We start from the raw sequence: 21319 nt of genomic DNA, 5'->3' as shown, positions 1-21319 counted from the left end.
GGGCTGGATGAAGCACAAGCTAGAATCAAGATTGCCGGGAGAAATATCAATAACCTCAGATACGCAGATGATACCACCCTTATGGCAGAAAGTGAAGAGGAATTAAAGAATCTCTTGATGAAAGTGAAAGAGGAGAGTGAAAAAACTGGCTTAAAACTCAACATTCAAAAAACAAATATCATGGCATCCGGTCCCATCACTTCATGGCAAATAGATGGGGAAACAGTGGAAACAGTGATAGACTTTATTTTCTTGGGCTCCGAAATCACTGCAGATGGTGACTGTGGCCATGAAATTAAAAGACACTTACTCCTTGAAAGAAAAGCTATGACCAACCTAGACAGCATATTAAAGAGCAGAGACATGTCTTTGCCAACAAAGGTCCATCTAGTCAAAGCTATGGTTTTTCCAGTAGTCGTGTATGGATGTGAGAGTTGGACTATGAAGAAAGCTGAAGAATTGATCCTTTTGAACTGTGGTGTTGGAGAAGACTCTTGAGAGTCCCTTGGAGTGCAAAGAGATCAAACCAGTCCAACCTAAAGGATCAGTCCTGAATAATCATTGCAAGAACTGATGCTGAAGCTGAAACTCCAGAAATCAGTGAGGGCACCCCCTTGAATGTGGGCTGGGAAGCTACCGGAAGCCAGACAAACCTCTTGAGAAGATTCGAATCAGAACGCCTGCAGGCCACACGGGACCGAGAATAGTGCCTGGTCCATCTGCCAGACTGGAAAACCTCGAGTCACAGAACATTCCCTAGGGTATTTAGGAAGGTCTTGCCTCAGCAACAGGGAATAGTCTCTACACTGAGAATCACTCCAGGCCTGCCAAAAAAGGTAAAAACAAGATGTGAGAACATCAGTTTCCAAGGAATTTAACAGCACCCCAAAAGAAAGTCCAAGAATATTTCTAGGAAAATATCAAACACCATTGTAAAGGTCACAATGTCTGGTATCTAATCACCTAACACCCACATTCAATTAGCCACCTATCATGGGATTAATCAAACAATCATAGTTAACCCAGAACTGAGACAAACGTTAAATGCACAGGCAAGAACAGTAGCACAGCCACTAGAACTGAGTCCTCCATACACAATTAAACTTTAGGTAGACATGCTGAAGATGTAAAAGGACTCCAATCAGACTCTGCTGCTGCTGCGGCTAAGTCGCTTCAGTTGTGTCCGACTCTGCGCGACCCCACAGACGGCAGCCCGCCAGGCTCCCCCTAGGTATAAAAATGTGCATGAAGATGAAAAAGGTACACTGATGATGGGTTTAACACTATAATAAACAATTAGAAGAACTGATTGGGCAAGTCAAAGATGGACAGTTTTATTAAAAACAATTTCATAATGAAACACCGATACCAGAGCATAAAGTGCATTGTGAACTGGGGACAAATACACGTGTGACTGAACTTCCAAAGTATAGCAGGGAGAAGGATCAAAAGTAGTCAAAGAAATAATGCTGTGTATTTTCCAATCTGGTAAGAACTGTAACTCCAAAGATCTTACAATATGCTCCCCGAACACGAAAAAAAAGAAAGATGAAGACAAGAAGATCAACATACGACATAAGCAAATTGCTCAAAACAAATGAGAAAGTAAGAGGAAAAAGGTAAAAATGACAGGACATAGAAACAGGGGAAGCATGTCCTTCAGTTGAAGTCACTGAAGATGTTGCTGGGCATTCTTGTTTCAGCTCCCATAAGGATAAGAGATGTCCTCATCCTAGACTACTCAGTACCATGCTTTTGCATTTCTGTGCTATTGGCTGGTGATTTCCCTCTTTGAAAAGGCCCTGTCCAGACTGTTGCAGTGCTGTCTACTGCCCCTGAGGGCTCCAGCCTGGGATGCACACTGCAGAGAAAACAGATGGGTTAGGTCACCTCCACACAGGTAGGAACTACACTGCTGTTGGCCACGAGTTCAATGGCACTGAATCAACAGAGTGTATTAAATAAAGTGCTTTTAAGCAAAAAGAAACATAAGGTCACATATTTATCACTCAGTGAAAATGCTGTGATCAGAGGTTCCCAGGAGTCTAATCCTGCATTTGCCTGAGAAGCAACTCTTCAGAGTTGGCTAATTCAGTGCTCAAGCTGCTTCATAGAACATACCGCCACAAGAAATCTGATGATTTTGGCCACGAGGTCTTAGGGTGGTTTGTCACCCACCAATAGGTAACTAAAACACTTATTGAAAATCAGATTGTCCTACCTTGGCCTGGCCAAGGGTCCTAGATCAGTCCCCTGGAAACACACTTTGAGACAGATCTGTATGCCAGGGTTTGTTGAGGAGTGCTCTGGGGAGGATTCACACCTGGAAGGGAGCAGGTGAGGCAGAGCTGGGCAATAGGAGAAGCGTAGCAGTCATGGGGTTGCAACTGAGGTCTCAGCTGATCCTCAAGAAGCCCTTCCCAAGTTGTCCTAAAAGGAGGCAAGGAGGCTGGGCCTTCACATTCCTGCTTGACAGACACACATTTAACATGGGCTACCTGCTGTGAAAGGGTGGCATCTTGAGTGAATTGAGTGTAGCGCTTGCCCGTGAGGGAGCTATGACTGTATTCACAGATGCTGGAGAACACGTGTGACTTAGCAGAAATGCCACACTTCACTACTGAGCTCCTGAGTCCTTTGGACATGATCCTAGGATCCTTGTCATCTGGAGACCTTGCTCACCATCTGGTGTGACAGGATATTTCAGGGTGAATTCACACATTTCCTGGCCCACTCCTGGATACTACTCAAGCCATTTCTCCAAGAAGCCCTGGTTTCTGTGGGTAGAAAATCATTATTTCAAACCACAATTTGGGCATTAGAAACTCACATCGGTATGCCTCACTACTCCTTATGACTGGAAATTCACAGCATTTTGTGTTCTGTTTTGTGTCCTTGTCCTTTGAAGTCCAATATTTTTACTAGAACTCACTTCCTACCTGTCAATCTCATCTTCTCCCTGTGCTATCTAGCTCTTTAAGTTCAGTTCAGTTCAGTCACTCAGTCGTGTCCAGCTCTTTGCAGCCCCATGGACTGCAGCACGCCAGGCTTCCCTGTCCTTCACCAACTCCCAGAGTTTACTCAAACTCATGTCCATCGAGTCAGTGATGCCATCCAACCATCTCATCTTCTCTCCTCCCCTTGTCCCCCTGCCTTCAGTCTTTCCCAGCATCAAGGTCTTTTCCAGGGAGTCAATTCTTCACATCAGGGGGTCAAAGTACTGGAGTTTCAGCTTCAGCATCAGTCCTTCCAATGAATATTCAATACTGATTTCCTTTAGGATGGACTCGTTGGATCTCCTTGCAGTGCAAGGGACTCTCAAGAGTATTCTCCAACATCACAGTTTAAAAGCATCAGTTCCTTGGTGCTCATCTCTCTTTATAGTCCAGCTCTCACATCCATACATGACCACTGAAAAAACCATAGCTTTGACTCGAAAGACCGCTGTTGGCAATGTACTGTCTCTGCTCTTTATATGCTGTCTAGGTTGGCCATAGCTTTTCTTCCAAGGAGCAAGCTCTTTCAGAGGGTGGTTCCATCCAGACACCAAGCCCTGACCTAAGGGTCATCCTAATGACCACCTCTTCCCTCCCACCTGAGCCCCACATCTTATTCCTGCTCAGAGCCTAGTTCCTAATCACAACAGAAAGTCTGTATATTTGCCAGCAAGGGCAAAAATGGCTGCCATTACACTGGAGGCTGCCACTCTCGTTTCTGAGAGGCCATGCCTGGCGTTTCTAGGCCTTGAGGCTGATGCTCAACATCTGAGTTACTTGAACTGAAATCCCTCGCCCACCACAGGAAGAACATTCTGCTGCCAGCAAACAAAGTGCACCCACACTGAGGCTGTAGCCTCCCCAGGGCTTGGGATTCTCCTCCAGCAGGGGCTGGAACATCGGCTTCCCATGTGGGATTTTCCCTCTTTGACAAGACAACCTGGGCAGGAAAAGGAGGGCAGAGCAATGAGCTGAGAGGCCCTGAGAGAAAGGAGTAAGGTGACAGAGGAGACATCAGTATTCACTTTCCATTCACTCACTCGCTCACCAAACAGTTCCTGAAATTGCTCTATCTGAAACCTGGAGCTGGAAGCAGGAAGACACAGTCTCTTAAGCTTGGGCACAAAATGCCACCAAGAGGAAAGCAGAGTAGGGAACCTGCCCAGGGCCACCAGAGTCAGGGGAGCCCAGGAGAAAGCACATTTCACGGCCCAGGGTCATCCACAGGAGACACTCTGGGGAGGACTCAGTGCTCATAGTGGAGGCAGAGAACGAGAAATGAGGAGCCGTACTAACATTTCCAGCCACAGAACATCACTGGACAGAGCAGGGGAGCTTGTTCTGAAAGAAGGCTGCAGGTGAGAATGGTGTGGAACACACAGACTCAAGCCTTCAAGTCTGCACGACTGTTCATTTCCATAAATAACTGTACTAGAATGTATCTGTGTGTGCTCACTCATGTCGGACTCTTTGCGACCCCGTGGACTGTAGCTGCCAGGCTCCTCTGTCCATGGGATTTCCCAGGCAAGAATACTGGACTGGGTTGCCATTTCCTACTCCAGGGGAATCTTCCCAACCCATGATCTAACCTGCGGCTCCTGCACTGGCAGGCGGATTCTTTAGCAATGAGCCACCTGGGAAGCCCATAGTCCCTCTGAGGTCCATTTATATCTGGAAGCTTGAACGCAGACCAAGGAAGGATGGGTGGACAGGACACAGAGCCTGGGAAAAGATCAGCAGCCAGTCCAGGTGACTATGGGACCCTAGGCCTGCTGATTGAGAAGCCACACACACACCCACAGAGCCAGACCCTCCATCCTAACCCCGTGAAAACTCAGCTCTTTGGGTCTCCTCCAGGCATGTCCCTTGCGGGGCGGCACAAGAGGTACAAGGCTGTGTGAGTGCGTCACGCCCTCATCTCCGCCCTCCTGCCTCCAGGCTCCCATGCAAACTCAGTTCCAACAGCCCCGCTTGGAGTGATGCTGACACCTACAAGAGGAGCATTAATGCCTAAAAGAGGCCCTGGACCCACTGCCTAAGACACCAGCAGGCTTCCATCCAGGTAGACAGGCTCCTCATCTCCCACCTTCTAGAGAGTAATGGACACCATGAAAGGTCCCTCAGCTCAGTGGGAAACTAGTTCTCTACAGCATGTTATATGCAACCCCACAACCTTCAGAAGAACAGAGATTCACAACACATAAGAGACTTTCTAAGCATTTATTGAGTTGACATCAGAAATCTCCACACTCCTTAATGTCTCAACACAACTTGGGGTGAGCCTGGATGTGGCCACTGGAGCACTGGGAAGGGGGGTTCCAAGACTGAGCTGCCCCAGGAAGGCTTGTGTGGCAGAGGCTGGACCCTCACAGATGGATCCACGTCGGGAAGCAGGGGACCTTTGGCCAACCCAGACAACTGAGTCACATGCGGACGTGCTGAGGCCTCGCTCTCTCCCAACAATCACCATGTGCACTGATACGATAAAGTGTCAGATAATGCTGCTGCCAGGGATGATGTGAAGATGTTCTGCAAGATGTGGGTGAAGCACCCTGAGGCATCACCGCAGGTCACTCTCCATCCAGCTGGGATTGTTTCAGCCACTCCATCCCGGCAGACAAAGTGCAGCCATGGTGTAGCGTGAATGAGGAAGGTTCCTAGAGTAGTGGGCTGGGAAACCTCCACAGTTCATTGCTGCTGCCAACTCTCTGATATGTGGATCTCCACGGGGTCAGTGGATCCCAAATGGATTTGAGGAAATAGCATTGAGTAGGAGTGGGAGGGAAGAGGCAGTGCTGGCATGAGTCTCAGAAACAGGAGGCAGTATGGACCAGGGTGATCACAGGGTCACCAGGATGCTCAGGGCCAACATCAGACACACCCATGGGATAAAGAATCCTCCTGAATCCAGAATAGAAGCCTGATTCATTGTACCATAAACCCAATCCTTGTAGAATCTAACGTTTGTGTACACTGCAGGCACTTCTTTCAAAGCACAGTGAATACCCCAGCTCACAATCCCCATCTGGATCCATCTGTCATTAAACTGACAGACCAGGGGACCCCCAGCATCTCCCTGGAGAAAAAGGAGAGACAAACAAACACAGCAATGAATAGGGATCATCATCAGAAGGGCTGATAGTTCGCAAGGTCCCAGGGAGATAGGCACCATGGTCTTTCCTCAGTCACCCACCAGGCCCAGGTTTCCTTGAATGACATTTGAGAGCTGAAAACTTCAATATCATCTGAGAAATACTATTCCTTCCCAGGTGCTCAGGAACCTACAGGAGCTAGAAGGCCAGTAAGCCCTGAACATCAGTCCTGCCAGATATGTGCAAATTCTCCTTCAGTGCCCCTAACCTTCCCCTGCGCCTCTCCAAGCCTCCCACCACCCAGCAACTAAAGGGGCATCCCCTGGCACTGTGAGGAGCTTCCAGAGCCCTTCTTGGGCTCTAAGGCCAGAGTTTATTCCACTGGTCAGTCCTGGGCCTTCCCAGCTGCGACATTCTCTCACTATCATTCCAGCATGGGGGCACCAGAGTCCTCACCTCTACCCTGAAATCTCTCCCAGTCCCAGCTCCGCACATTCAACTACATCCTCTTCCAGCGGCCCCTCTCTCCAAACACATCCAGACTTGCTAAACCCCCAGCTCGCACACACACTGCACACCAAGGAGTGATGTACACTGCTTGCTGCTCCCCAGTACTGTTCTGGTGGCCTACAGGCCTGCCTAGACAGGACCAAGAAACGCAGCACAGCCTGAAGGCCACACATTCTGACTCCAGCCCCTACTCTGGCCATACTGGCCTCCTCATTGCTCCAGACCGGAAACCCATTCCCTAAACATGACCAGTGCTTCAGACCTTGAGTCTCAGACTCACTGCTCCCTCTCCCACAGGTGATGTTCTCCTCTTGCCAGGATCCAAACACTCATCCTCTGAGACCTGTCCCCTGTCCCCTGCTCAGGAAGGCTGCTTGGGGCAGAGGGGAGGCTGTGGGCCCAGGATTCCTACAGGCACTCCCAAGGGGACCTGGAACTTCTGTCTCTGGAGGGCCCACATCTGTATAATAAGATGTATAATGTCCAGGTGGCAGGGTTGTGAGCTGGGAGACTGAGCTAATGTGGGTGAGTGCTCACACTGGCACAGGAAGTGACTACAGAAAGAAATCAGTTATAGGAACTACATGATTATCATCATCACCCCCAACTTCACCACACCCTGGCAGCACCCCCAGGATGGGAGGGCTGCTCCCTATTGGAGGAACAGGCCAGGCATGCTAGAGGTGTCTTGAGGGGTTCCCCAGGTAATCTCCTTAAGTAAAGGCTGAAAGAAGTGGTGAGAAATAACTCAGGCCCTGCTGCTGGGGATGAGGAAACTGCACAGCCTCAATACAGAGATGGCGAGGGACCATCAACTCACCTTGCAGGGGCCTCCACTCTTCTCATGATAACCACAGACCATTCCTTTACGAACTACCTTGGGAAATGGTTTTTCCTGTTTCTTGACCATCCTATTACATGTCGTGTAGTGAAGAATGACTTGCTTAGTCTCCTGAAGAGTGGGTACATGTGATGGCCCTACAGAGAGACATTCAGTAATAAGTGGCTCTGCATGAGTAGAACATGACAGGGTCCCCCAGATCCCACGGTGGGTCTTGATCAGGGCATTCACAGTCTTTCCCTCTTAGAGAAGGAAGGACAGTGGGTTTTGTCCCATTTGACACAGAAGGACCTGAGGCCAACGGCTGACATGGGGAGCAGACGAGGTAAGAAGCAAAGCCAAGTCAGAAGGAGGGACAGATCAACACAAAGACAAGGCTTCTTACAAGGCCTGATACAAAAGCAAGTGTCGTCACTCTGGGTATCCGCAGTAGCAGTGACAGGTGTCTGTACAGGGCAGGGTCACAGACTCTGGGTCAGGTAGTGCCCACGGGTTCCCTTCAGCCTGCAGGCCAACCCCAGGGCATCAGACATCCCCCCTCAGATCCTGCCAGCCAGTCTCACCAAATTGTAAAGTTCGGCCCCATCCAGTCGACCAGCACACTGTCCCAGCTTTCACTTCAAAATCCTTTCCAGGAAGGCACACTGGCTGGATGTACGCAGAATAATTCACAGAGAGGGCCAGCAGAACAAGGGCAATGTCATGCCTCATAGTCTGATAATTATAGTAGTTATAGCAAATGATGTCTTGAACTGGAATGACCACTGCATTTTGGGAATTTGATTGTAACAATGTGTCTCCTAGGCGCACTGTATATTCCTCATGGCTGTGGGAAGACAACATGCCCCTCACAGAGATGCTGGCGGGGCTACACTCCCCTCCACCCCTTCCAGGTTCTTCCCAGCCTGTTCCCATCTCCTACCAGCCATCAGCCTTTCCTCCCTCTAAACAACATCCCCTCCTCATCCCAAACCACTGGAGTCAGTGATTCTCCAAGTGAGGTCCCAGGAGCACAGAACAGCACCCAGGATCTTGGTAGAAATGCAAGACTCGTGTTTCACTCAGAGTGAATACAAACTCGGGGCTGTGACCTCATTTTAAGGTAAAGAATGGAGAGATCGGGTAGGGGCTCAGGTAGGAGGCAGGCCTGGCTCCTTGTCAGGCAGCCTGACCCGCAGCCCAAGCCCACCGCCCCAAAACTTACCCTCTTACACAGTGAGCTGACGTCAGTACCCAACGTGGCGCAATGAGGGAGCCTCCACATTTGTGGACATTGTTGATCTGCAGGCTCACCTGCCAGGGCCACTTTCTCTCAGGGGATGGCACTCCACCAACTATCCGCATAACCCGACGGCCACATGTTCCTGTGCTCGGTACAAAGGACCGGAGGTGACGCTGCTGCCTCCCTCCTAATACCCCCACCGCGCCCACCACACCCGCCTCCTCCACCCCCACAACTACCAGCGCCTCCTCTAACATCAGCGACACCACGCCCACCCCGCTCAATTCCGCCAGGACAGCCTGACCCTTCAGCACCCCCATCAGCCAGGCAGTATGCCTCAGGGGATTCCAGGCAGGCCTATGCCGTCCCGCACAGACGCAGTACCTTGAGGAGGCAGCGGTTCAAAAGCGGGAGTCTGTGCAGGTTTCAAAGTCTCTCCCACTGGAGTTATGGGAGGCACAGGAGACACAGGGTGTGCTGAAACATTCACGGATGTCGGGTATCCTGAAGTTGAGGGGGTCCCCTGCAATGTGGGGCTCATTGTAGAGGCCCCCTTGGGTCCGTCACCCTCACCTGGGGAAGATGAAAGAACAATGGGAAGAGGAGCTGACCAGAATGCACCCCACACACCACTGGGCCATTGGCATGGCAGCCTGCTCACCCTCAAACCCCACCTCCCATCCCCCACGACCCACCCGCCAAATCCCATGGCCCACCCCCACCCCCCGACGAGGAGCCCAAGACCAGTCTCCTCTCATTCCTGCCCGCCCGGGCCTCACTGAGAAGTGGCTGAAAGACAAGGAGCCAGACCAGGAGGCCCAAGGAGCGGCCGCCACAGCGGGGGACACCTGGGACCGCCATGGGCACTTCTGCTCGCCTCTGCACTCTGCAGCGCCCCCTCGCGGAGGCTCCGCGCCTGCCCTCCTGTTGGCGGGATCACACGACCAGACCGCGGACGAATCCCAAAGAGGCTCCGCCAAGATCTTCCCCTCCAGGTTATTCAACAAACACATATTCTACCCAGTGTTCTTAAGACCCTTGAACATATAATTAAGTCCTTCGCCTTAGAGATAGTCTGGATTCTATCCCTCAGCGTGATATAACCACAGGAACCCTTTAAAAAAGGAAAGAAAAGCAACCTGCCCAATGAATGATTTAAAGAATTTAAAAAAAGAAGAAGAAAGTATGGTAAATAGGAAATACAGGGGAAAACAGCAGTTTTGAGTCTGCATATAGTACCGTCTGCAGTACATATGAATGAGTAAAACATACCAAACAACAAAAGGACTTTCATATTGGAGGAAAATGCAAGGTCCAGAAATGAGACTCTTTGAAGAGACAAATTTATACAAAGAGATACAGACACATGGAAAATAAAGGAATAGAAAGGGAAATGCCAGGTCACACTGGTGCAAAAAAACCCAAAAAAGCTAGGAGTAACAATTCGGTAATTAGATGAAGCATTTCAGGCAAAGGTTGTATAAGGGACAATGGGAATTACAGTAAGAACAAGACATGAAGAAGGGGGTGCAACGACAAGCCTTTAAAAGGTAAAGCAAATGAGACCAACTTATGGGAACTGGGGCTTCTTACATACTACTCTTGGGAAGCTGATAATTTACATAGGCAAAATTAAGCAAATATATAGACTATTTCACTCTCACAACTCATCACCTAGACCTAACTGCACTATGATGAATTTTACAACTACCAACAGAGAACACTCACTCTTATTGAACACATAGAGAACTTTCAGAATCAAGGCCCTCAAGAAAATCAGTAATCTCAAGGAATCAATGTGTTGATTCTGTTCATGAGCCACACATCAATAACATGAAAATCAACTTGAAAAAAAAAAAAAAAAACTCTTCCTGAAACAAAGCCAAAACTCTAGATAATGATCCTCCTTTTAAAATTAGGAAATTATTTTTAAAAAATTAGGAAATCATGAGGGAAATTTGACATTTTGAGGATCAATACCACAGAAAGCATTACCTATGAAATTGCATGTGATACAGCCATAGTAGTAGTCCCAGAAAGGAATTTATAGCCGTGACTATATCAGAAAACAAAGACAACTGATAACAAATGAGCTAACTCAACTAAAAATGGGGAAAAAACCATAGAGTAAACTCAGTGAGAAAGTTTGGGAGAAAGGAGGAAATAATGAAAAACAGTAACAGGAAAAAATAAAATAGAGAAAAATTAAAGAGAGGATTGACACAATCTGAACTCTGTTCTTTCAAAAGCTTAATAAGAGAGAACGTTTTAGAAAACAAGAGAAAAAACATATTACAAAATGAAAAAAGGGAAGCAACTTAGGCACATGTTTAATCCTTAAAGAATACTACTAAATGCCTCTGTGAACGCTCCTATGGCCAAGAGAGAACAATGGGCACTGCCCTTCCTGCCTCAAAAAGACAAAAAAAGACAAAAATATGAAACAACCCTTTTCAAGACACTGGACACCAGGCCACAAAGGATGGACTGCTGAGTGAGGGAGTGAGCCTACTACTGCCCTGCTGACTGCCCGAGGCAGGGCTGCAGACAGACAGTGGGGAGAGTGTCAAAGGAATTTAACTGCACCCCAAAATAAAGCCCAAGAATATTTCTGGGAAAGTATCAGACACCAGGGAAAGGTCACAATGTCTGGTATCTGATCACCTAATACTCACCACTCGAGGAACAAGAAAATACAACCCATCAAGGCAACAGTCAATCAATCACAACAAACCCAGAACAGACACAAACATTAAATGCACAGGCAAGACTAGTGAAACAGCCACTCGGACTGTGTCCTACATACACACGCAGACTTTAGGTAGACATGCTAAAGATGGAAAAGGATGCCAAGCAAACTCTAGATATAAAACCCGGCATGTGTGAGATGAAAAACATACAGTAGGGTGGGATTAACACCACAATAAACATCTAGAAAAAGCCATTAACGAACTCAGAGGCATGACAATTTAAAAAAAAAAAAACCACAAATGAAACACCAGTAAGAAAGCATAAAGAAACAGCACTGTGAGCTGGGAACTAATATATGGGTCACGGAACTTCCAAAGTGTTTCACACAGAGAGACAAAAATATTGTAAGAAAAAATAGCAAATACTCTTCAAATATGATAAAAGCTGTAACTCCAGAGATCTAAAAAGCTCAATGAACATCAAACAAAGAAACATGAAGACAAGAAGATCAAAGTACAATATCAGAAAATTTCTCAAAACAAAAAAATAAGAGGAAAAAAATGAAAATGACGGGACATTTTGTAGCGGATGCAGTGGAAGTAATGTGCTTAGTTGAAGTCACCAAAGGCGTTGCTGGGCTTTCTTGTTTCAGCTCTCATATTATAAACAGACGTCCTACTCCGAGTCTACTCAGTGCCATATTTTTGCATTTCTGTGCTGTTGGCTGGTGATTTCCCTGTTTGAAAAGGCTCCACCCATTATGCTGGAGTGCTGTCTAGCACCCCTGAGGGCTCCAGCCTGGGATGCACACTGCAGAGAAAACAGATGGGTTAGGTCACCTCCACACAGGTAGGAACTACACTGCTGTTGGCCACGAGTTCAATGGCACTGAATCAACAGAGTGTATTAAATAAAGTGCTTTTAAGCAAAAAGAAACATAAAAAAAGATTGCCTTTTTGTCACTTAGTGAAATGCTGTGATCAGAGGTTCCCAGGAGTCTAATCCTGCATTTGCCTGAGAAGCAACTCTTCAGAGCTGGCTAATTCAGTGCTCAGAGCTGCTTCATAGAACATATCACCACAAAACCTGATGATTTTACCATGAGTGCTTAGGGTGCTTTGTCACCCACCAATAGGTAACTGACGCACTTACTGAAAGTCAGATTGTCCTACCTTGGCCTGGCCAAGGGTCCTAGATCAGTCCCCTGGAAACACACTTTGAGACAGATCTGTATGCCAGGGTTTGTTGAGGAGTGCTCTGGGGAAGATTCACACCTGGAAGGGAGCAGGTGAGGCAGAGCTGGGCAATAAGAGAAGCTTAGCAGTCATGGGGTTGCAACTGAGGTCTCAGCTGATCCTCAAGAAGCCCTTCCCAAGTTGTCCTAAAAGGAGGCAAGGAGGCTGGGCCTTCACATTCCTGCTTGACAGACAGACATTTAACATGGGCTACCTGCTGTGAAAGGGTGGCATCTTGAGTGAATTGAGTGTAGCGCTTGCCCGTGAGGGAGCTATGACTGTATTCACAGATGCTGGAGAACACGTGTGACTTAGCAGAAATGCCACACTTCACTACTGAGCTCCTGAGTCCTTTGGACATGATCCTAGGATCCTTGTCATCTGGAGACCTTGCTCACCATCTGGTGTGACAGGATATTTCAGGGTGAATTCACACATTTCCTGGCCCACTCCTGGATACCACTCAAGCCATTTCTCCAAGAAGCCCTGGCTTCTGTGGGTAGAAAATCATTATTTCAAACCACAATTTGGGCATTAGAAACTCACATAGGTATGCCTCACTACTCCTGACTGGAAGCCTGCAGCATTTTCTATTGGGTTTTGTGTACTTGTCTTTTGAAGTCCAATATTTTCACTAGAACTCACTTCCTACCTGTCAATCTCCTCCTCTCCCTGTTAGCTAGCTCTTTCAGAGGGTGGTTCCATCCAGCCACCAAGCCCTGACCTAAGGGTCATCCTAATGACCACCTCTTCCCTCCCACCTGAGCCCCACATCTTATTCCTGCTCAGAGCCTAGTTCCTAATCACAACAGAAAGTCCGTGTATATTTGCCAGCAAGGGCAAAAATGGCTGCCATTACACTGGAGGCTGCCGCTCTTGTTTCTGAGAGGCCATGCCTGACGTTTCTAGGACCTAGAGGCTGATGCTCAACATCTGAGTTACTTGAACTGAAATCCCTCGCCCACCACAGGAAGAACATTCTGCTGCCAGCAAACAAAGTGCACCCACACTGAGGCTGTAGCCTCCCCAGGGCTTGGGATTCTCCTCCAGCAGGGGCTGGAACTTTGGCTTCCCATGTGGGATTTTCCCTCTTTGACAAGACAACCTGGGCAGGAAAAGGAGGGCAGAGCAGTGAGCTGAGAGGCCCTGAGAGAAAGGAGTAAGGTGACATAGGAGACATCAGTATTCGCTTTCCATTCACTCACTCGCTCACCAAACAGTTCCTGAAATTGCTCTATCTGAAACCTGGAGCTGGAAGCGGGAAGACACAGTCTCTTAAGCTTGGGCACAAAATGCCACCAAGAGGAAAGCAGAGTAGGGAACCTGCCCAGGGCCACCAGAGTCAGGGGAGCCCAGGAGAAAGCACATTTCACAGCCCAGGGTCGTCCACAGGAGACACTCTGGGGAGGACTCAGTGCTCATAGTGGAGGCAGAGAATGAGAAATGAGGAGCCGTACTGACATTCTCAGCCACAGAACATCACTGGACAGAGCAGGGGAGCTTGTTCTGAAAGAAGGCTGCAGGTGAGAATGGCGTGGAATAGCCAGACTCAGGCCTCCGAGTCCGCACGACTGTTCATTTCTGTAAATAACTGTACTAGAATGTATCTGTGTGTGCTCACTCATGTCAGACTCTTTGCAACCCCGTGGACTGTAGCTGCCAGGCTCCTCTGTCCATGGGATTTCCCAGGCAAGAATACTGGACTGGGTTGCCATTTCCTACTCCAGGGGAATCTTCCCAACCCATGATCTAACCTGCGGCTCCTGCACTGGCAGGCGGATTCTTTAACAGTGAGCCACCTGGGAAGCCCATGGTTCCGCTGAGGTCCACTTATATCTGGAAGCTTGAACACAGACCAAGGAAGGATGGGTGGACAGGACACAGAGCCTGGGAAAAGATCAGCAGCCAGTCCAGGTGACTATGGGACCCTAGGCCTGCTGATTGAGAAGCCACACACACACCCACAGAGCCAGACCCTCCATCCTAACCCCGTGAAAACTCAGCTCTTTGGGTCTCCTCCAGGCATGTCCCTTACGGGGCAGCACGAGAGGTACAAGGCTGTGTGAGTGCGTCACGCCCTCATCTCCGCCCTCCTGCCTCCAGGCTCCCCTGCAAACTCAGTTCCAACAGCCCCGCTTGGAGTGATGCTGACACCTACAAGAGGAGCATTAATGCCTAGAAGAGGCCCTGGACCCACTGCCTAAGACACCAGCAGGCTTCCATCCAGGTAGACAGGCTCCTCATCTCCCACCTTCTAGAGAGTAATGGACACCATGAAATGTCCCTCAGCTCAGTGGGAAACTAGTTCTCTATAGCATGTTATATGCAACCCCACAACCTTCAGAAGAACAGAGATTCACAACACATAAGAGACTTTCTAAGCATTTATTGAGTTGACATCAGAAATCTCCACACTCCTTAATGTCTCAACACAACTTGGGGTGAGCCTGGATGTGGCCACTGGAGCACTGGGAAGGGGGGTTCCAAGACTGAGCTGCCCCAGGAAGGCTTGTGTGGCAGAGGCTGGACCCTCACAGATGGATCCACGTCGGGAAGCAGGGGACCTTTGGCCAACCCAGACAACTGAGTCACATGCGGACGTGCTGAGGCCTCGCTCTCTCCCAACAATCACCATGTGCACTGATACGATAAAGTGTCAGATAATGCTGCTGCCAGGGATGATGTGAAGATGTTCTGCAAGATGTGGGTGAAGCACCCTGAGGCATCACCGCAGGTCACTCTCCATCCAGCTGGGATTGTTTCAGCCACTCCTTCCCAGCAGCAAAATGCGGCCGTGGTGTAGGTGTAGATGCGGTAGGTTCCTGGAGCAGCAGGCTGGAAAACTCTCAAGGTTTCTTGCTTCCATTTCTCAGTCACGTGGACCTCCACATGGTCAATGGATTCCAAATTAAACTGAGGATAGGGCATTGAGTAGGAGTCAGAGGTCAGAGGCAGTGCTAGTCCAAGACTCAGAAACTGGAAGAAACGTGACCAGGGTGATCACGGGGTCAGCAGGATGCTCCAAGGCAGCACCAGACACAGAGTCAGGCTGAAGTAGCCCGTTGAACCTGTATGAGAGGTCTTACTCACTCTAGCAATGAGCCAATCCTTGTAGAAACTCACTTCTGTATAAACTCCTGGATACCCGCTGCGACCACAGCCAATGCCCCAGCTCACAATCCCCACTTGGACCCATGAATTATTAAATTCACAGACCAGGGGACCCCCAGAATCTCCCTAGATAAAGATAAAGAAACAAACACAGTGATGGAAGAGGGACAACGTCATAACAGCCTAGTAGCCATGCAAGGCAGTGGGAAGATGGACGTGCATTGGGCTCCCCAGGCACCACTAGGGCTCCACCAGCCCTAGGTTTCCATGTGTATGAGATCTGAGAATTGATAACATTTACCCAAATTGTGTATGTCATCAATACAGTCTATACCAAAAACTGAATATTCTCAAAGAAAATGTATGTACTCTGAGATATTAGTAATGAATAAAATCCTTACCTGTTTATATTGCCTGTCACTTAGAAGAGGCTATAACACATGACTTGTATTATTGGTATTTCATGCCTGACTCTCCCCTCCTCCCCTGTCTCCCTCTAGGCAGCATCAGGACCTCTCTCCTGAAGCATCAGGTCAGACCAGCCCAGGAGAGCCTTGGTGGCTTGTCCCCTTAAACCCTCAACTTGAAGACAGGTGACACAGGCACTGCCAGATCATGTAGGTCCTACCGCCTGTGGATGAGGAACATCTGGGAGGACAGCTAAAATGCAAAGGCAGCAAAGGGCCCATGAACTCACCTGGCAGGCATCCTTTCCTTTGGAGCTGATAGCACAGACAGTCCCCTCCTTGACCACATCAAACTGACTTTCCAACTTTTCGCTGAGCACCTCATTACAAGTCTCATAGCGAAGAATGTTTAGCTCAGCCTCCTGAAGCTCTTGTGTAGAAGCTTGTGGTACGTCTGTAGAGAGAATTTAGGAGTAGTTTAGATCTGCCTAGTGGGACAAGACAGGTGCCCCCGGTACCCACTCTGGGTCTCAATACAATGTGTTCACATACAGACACCCTTGTAGGGGCAGTGGATATTGTTCCTGTTTGACACTACAGGACATGAGGCCCAGCACTGATATGGCGAGAGTGGTAAAGAATCCAAACCAAGACAGGTAGAGAAGAACTAATAGAGGCAACCTGAGAAATTAAAACTAAATATCTGTCACTCTGAGCATCATTAGTAATAGCAACAGGTGTCCTGTCCATCAGTAAAGTATTTTTAGTTTAGAGCAGGATCAGACTCTCAAGACACATAGTACCCCAAGAGTACCAAACCCACCCTCTCCCCAGGGATAGAAGTCTCTACAGTTTCTTCCAGAGGCATTCAATGGCCTCTTCTCAGTCACAGGAAGCTCCCTGTCCACCAAGACCAGTTCTTCCAGTTGGGACAGCTCAGAGTAGCAGACAGATCGACATCCCCTGAGTTTAATAATCCACCCTGGAGAGAACCCACTTTGCTTGTCGCTCAAGCCCCCAGGTCCTGACATACTAACAAAAATTTGTAACACCATCAAATGACTCCCATCAGCATCTTCTCCACCCTCCTCCCTTACCTACTTGCTAGAAAATTGCCTGTCTCTCCCTTTAGTTTGGAGGCCCACACCTGGGCACCAGGCAGCCCCTTCCCCAGCCCAAGTTTGCTGCCATCTTGCTTCAAAGTCTCACCTTCTTCCTTTACTTTTCCCCATCCAGTCACCCAGCACTCTGTACCAGCTTGGACCATGAAAGCCTTTTCAGGGAGGCACACGGGTTGGATGCTCGCAGAGAAATTCACAGGGAAGGCGAGCAGAGCAAGGGCAATGTCATTTTCGATTATTCCGATAGGATTGAAATGTTTGTGGATAACGATGTCTTGGACTGGGACCGTGACTGCCATTGTGGAGGTTTGCTGCAACTGTGTGATTCCCATCTTCACTGTGTATTCCACATGGCTGCAGAGAGACCCTGGAAGCTCTACACTCCCCTTCCACATCTTCTAGGCTCCCAGCCTCGTCCTATCTCCAAAGCCGCTCATCAGTCACCTCCCTCCCTCCAGACCACATCCCTTCCCAGATCCCTGATCAAGAGGTTCTCAAAGTCTGGTCCCCAGATGAGCAGCATTGACCTCACATGGGGGCTTGGTAGAAACACAAATTCTCAGGTCCCACTCCTGACCTACTGAATCAGGGGATGGAGACACACAGTTATTGTTTTAACAAGTTCTATGGGTGTGTACCCATGCTCATTAAAGTTTGAAACCTCTGAAAGTAAAGCCAAATTGATCACCTACAGTCCATTCCCCTTAAATATTTCCTCTTGCAAGTCTTTGCACATATATTTTTTCCCAACTGGCATCTCTCCCCACGTCTTGCCACTTGACTTGAAGGCTAATCCACACAAGGTTTTTTTTTTTTTTTAAAAAAAAAAAAGGAGCTCTGAACCTGATTTGGGGTTTTGACTTTCCAGCCTATCAAGGGCCCTGACATTACCTACCTCTGACTATAGCCTGAAGAGCTATAGTCAGGGACTGTGACCCTTGATTTTAGATGAGGAAGAGGAAGCTCAGGAAGGGGTTAGGACTGGCTCTAACCTGAAGCCAAAAGCCCAGAGCCCCCAAAACTCACCCAAATATGCAATGGGCCGCGGTCAACACCCACCGACTGCCAATGAGGGAGCCTCCGCATATGTGTTTTTGATTGACCTGCAGGCTGACCTGCCACGGCCACTTCTTCTCTGCGGCCGGCCTTCCACCAACTATCCTTGAAGTCCGATGGCCACACGCTAGAGCAGGTCAATGAAGGGAGAGGACTGAAAGTGAAGCCATTGACACCACTGCCACCAGAGCCCGATGAGCCTCAGAAGTCTCAGAACCCTCAAAACAATGCCATGTCCCCTCCAAGCCCCAGGCCAGGCCTGTGTTCCCCTAAGACTCCTCAGAGAATGGCCATGTCCTCTCAGATCTCAGGGGCAGAGTTGGGTCTGCTCAGATGGCCCAGGGAAAACTTGTGCCTCCTGAGAGTCTCCTCCCCCAGAGCAGGGGCACCTGCCCCTCACCCCAGGCTAGTTCTCTGCCACAGGGCTTGGCCAGGAAACATCACCTGAAGGAAAGAGGGGTTTTGGGGTCTCTCCTGGTGCCTGTGGGGGTGTCATAGCCTTGTATGAATCAGAGTCATTTAAGGTAAACGCCACCAAATTGGGGGCTACCGAAGTCATACGGGATTCAGGGGCCCCGGAAGTTCCCGGGGCTCCTGAAGGAGGCAGCTTCCAATGGCGTGCTCCGGGGTCCTCGCGACCACCCCCCAAGGTAGGTGGAGAGGGTGAGGGCAGAGCTGACCTGCCCTGCGCCCCCTCCCCACCCACCAGGGCCTCACTGAGCCAAGGTTGAAGGGCCAGGAGCCAGACTAGGAGGCCCAGGGAGCCGCTGCCGCTCTGGAGGACACCTGGAGACGCCATGGCACCTCTGGTAGTCGCCTCCAGGCTCTGCGGCGCCCCCTCGCGGCGGCTGCACGCCTGCCCTCCTGATGGTGGGGAAATGGCTCTGTCGTGGGGGCAACCCGCCCCGCCCCGCCCCGCCCCATCCCGCCCCCACCTATGGGGTCATCAGAGGGGCGGGGCCTGGGCCAGGCAGCGCCACGGAGTTGTGACTCAGGCGAGTCCTTTCTCTTCCCCCGCTCTGAGCGGACTCATTAATGAGTGACTCCCAGATGCCTGACATCCCCTGGCCAAGGTCCCTGGCCACAGAGAGTGACAGCCACGCCACTGCCGCACAGAGATGCGTCCATCACTCCCTGTAGGGCTGGATTAGGCCTTTCCTGGCATTTCCCTCCCCTTCTTGTTGGCAGTAAAAATTTAAATTCCTCAATATAAACACTGCACTGAACGTTAGCAACACTGAGTTAGGCATGATACTGATATCTTTTTAAAAATCTACATCCACATGAAAAGAACCATTGGTAAAATGCAAATTAAAATCACAGTGAGATATCACTACACATCTAATAGACTGGGTAAACTTTGAAAATTGTGACAACACCAAATACTGACACAGATGCAGATACGCTGGACCACTCATACACCGTGGTAGGAATGTAAAATATTACAGCCACTTTGGGAAACAGATCTGCAGTTTCTTATAAAACAGAATGTGCAATTACCATATGACTCAGTAATTGCACTCCTGGGCATTTATCCCAGTGAAATAAAGATTTACATACACACTCGTACAGGCACAAACACACAAATACTTCGACAAATGTTTATAGTGGCTAAATTCATGGTAGCCAACATCTGGAAACAACCTTGTAATAGAATAATGGCTTCCCAGAGAAATTCCCATTCTAATCACTGGAACTTGTGACTATATTACCTTACATGGCAAAAAGAATGTGATAAAATTTAAAACTCTGGAGAAAAGAAGATTAACCTAGATTGCATACATAAAAGTGGCCACAATGCTTTGCAGCTCCTCCTGTCAAGAGACAAAATCAGGGGCTTCCTTAGTGACTCAGTGGTAAAGAGTCTGCCTGCCCATGCAGGAGACATGGGATTGATTCCTGATCTGGGAAGATCTCGCATGACATGAGTAATCAAGATGTGTGTCTCAACTACTGAGTCTGTGCTCTGGAGCCTGGAAGCTGCAACTGCTGAGCCCACATGCCATAACTACTAAACTGGGAGTCGTAGAGCCCACGCCCTGTGACCAGAGAAGCCGCTGCAATGGAAAACCTATGCACTGGGACTAGAGAGTGGCTCCTGCTCTCCACAGCTAGAGAAAAGCCCGCACGGCAACGGAGACTGCTCAGACAGCCTAAAATAAAGAAATGAAATAATTCTTTTAAATCACTAGGAAGAGAACTCAATAGTTTTTTTAAAAAAGAGAGAGGCAAAGTCAGACTGTGATAGAAGCAGCCACGTCGTGCTGTGCTGTGCTCAGTCGCTTCAGTTGTGTCCGACTCTTTGCGAGCTGACGGACTGCAGCCCGCCAGGCTCCTCTGGCCATGGGATTCTCCAGGCAAGAATAATGGAGTGCGTTGCCATGCCCTCCTTCAGGGGATTTTCCCAACCCAGGGATCAAACCCACATCTCTTATGTCTCCTGCACTGGCAAGAGGGTTCTTTCCTACCAGCACCACCTTGGAAGCCCCACTTGGTCTATCGGTTCAGTCGCTCAGTCATGTCCGACTCTTTGCGACCCCATGGATGCAAGGCTTCCCAGTCCATCACCAACTCCCGGAGTTTGCTCAAACTCATGTCCATTGAGTCGGTGATGCCATCCAACCATCTCATCCTCTGCCATCCCCTTCTCCTCCTGTCTTCAATCTTGCCCAGCATCAGGATCTTTTCCAGTGAGTCAGTTCTTCACATCAAGTGGCCAAAGTATTGGTCTATATGACCTGGCAAATCCTATGGTGCTAGAGTTTGCTGTGGTGAATTAAAATGCTTGTAAGAAGTCTTTGCTATGTCCTAATTAGAGAGTCACTGTATAGATCCCTACAGTTCTGAAGCAAGACCACACTCTCTGCTGCAAAGAAACTATATTCTTTGAAAAGCAACTTCTGGCACACTACTGAATCCTAAAAAGAAACTAAATACCAGACCACAGGACATTATGTGACTAAGAGACGCCTCCTATCATAAGGTGAATATTTAGCCAAATTAAGTCATAAACTCAGTTGGAAAAAGCAAATTCATC

General features: G+C 48.9%; 2 protein-coding genes across 2 annotated transcripts; both read right to left on the bottom strand.

Annotated features, from left to right (window-relative positions):
• Window positions 1–5202: 5202 nt before the first annotated feature.
• LOC133235460 (serine protease 44-like) lies at window positions 5203–10445 on the bottom strand. The gene is made up of 6 exons (XM_061396996.1): window positions 9441–10445; window positions 9046–9234; window positions 8644–8803; window positions 8003–8265; window positions 7419–7576; window positions 5203–6072 (listed from the first exon to the last, which is right to left on the bottom strand). Exons 1-6 carry the CDS (start codon window positions 9520–9522, stop codon window positions 5836–5838), a joined length of 1089 nt encoding a protein of 362 aa, XP_061252980.1. The 5' UTR covers window positions 9523–10445; the 3' UTR covers window positions 5203–5835.
• Window positions 10446–14958: 4513 nt separating this feature from the next.
• Window positions 14959–19196, bottom strand: LOC133235458 (serine protease 44-like). The gene is made up of 6 exons (XM_061396993.1): window positions 18727–19196; window positions 18253–18409; window positions 17315–17580; window positions 16396–16559; window positions 15678–15824; window positions 14959–15563 (listed from the first exon to the last, which is right to left on the bottom strand). The coding sequence occupies exons 1-6, from the start codon at window positions 19079–19081 to the stop codon at window positions 15216–15218; spliced, it is 1437 nt and encodes a 478-aa protein (XP_061252977.1). The 5' UTR covers window positions 19082–19196; the 3' UTR covers window positions 14959–15215.
• Between the last annotated feature and the right edge of the window lie 2123 nt (window positions 19197–21319).

The sequence above is a fragment of the Bos javanicus genome, chromosome 22 (assembly GCF_032452875.1).
Source record: "Bos javanicus breed banteng chromosome 22, ARS-OSU_banteng_1.0, whole genome shotgun sequence".
Lineage (NCBI taxonomy): Eukaryota > Metazoa > Chordata > Mammalia > Artiodactyla > Bovidae > Bos > Bos javanicus.
The sequence above is the reverse complement of the archived record's forward strand: the minus strand, read 5'-3'. Positions and strand labels throughout refer to the sequence as shown.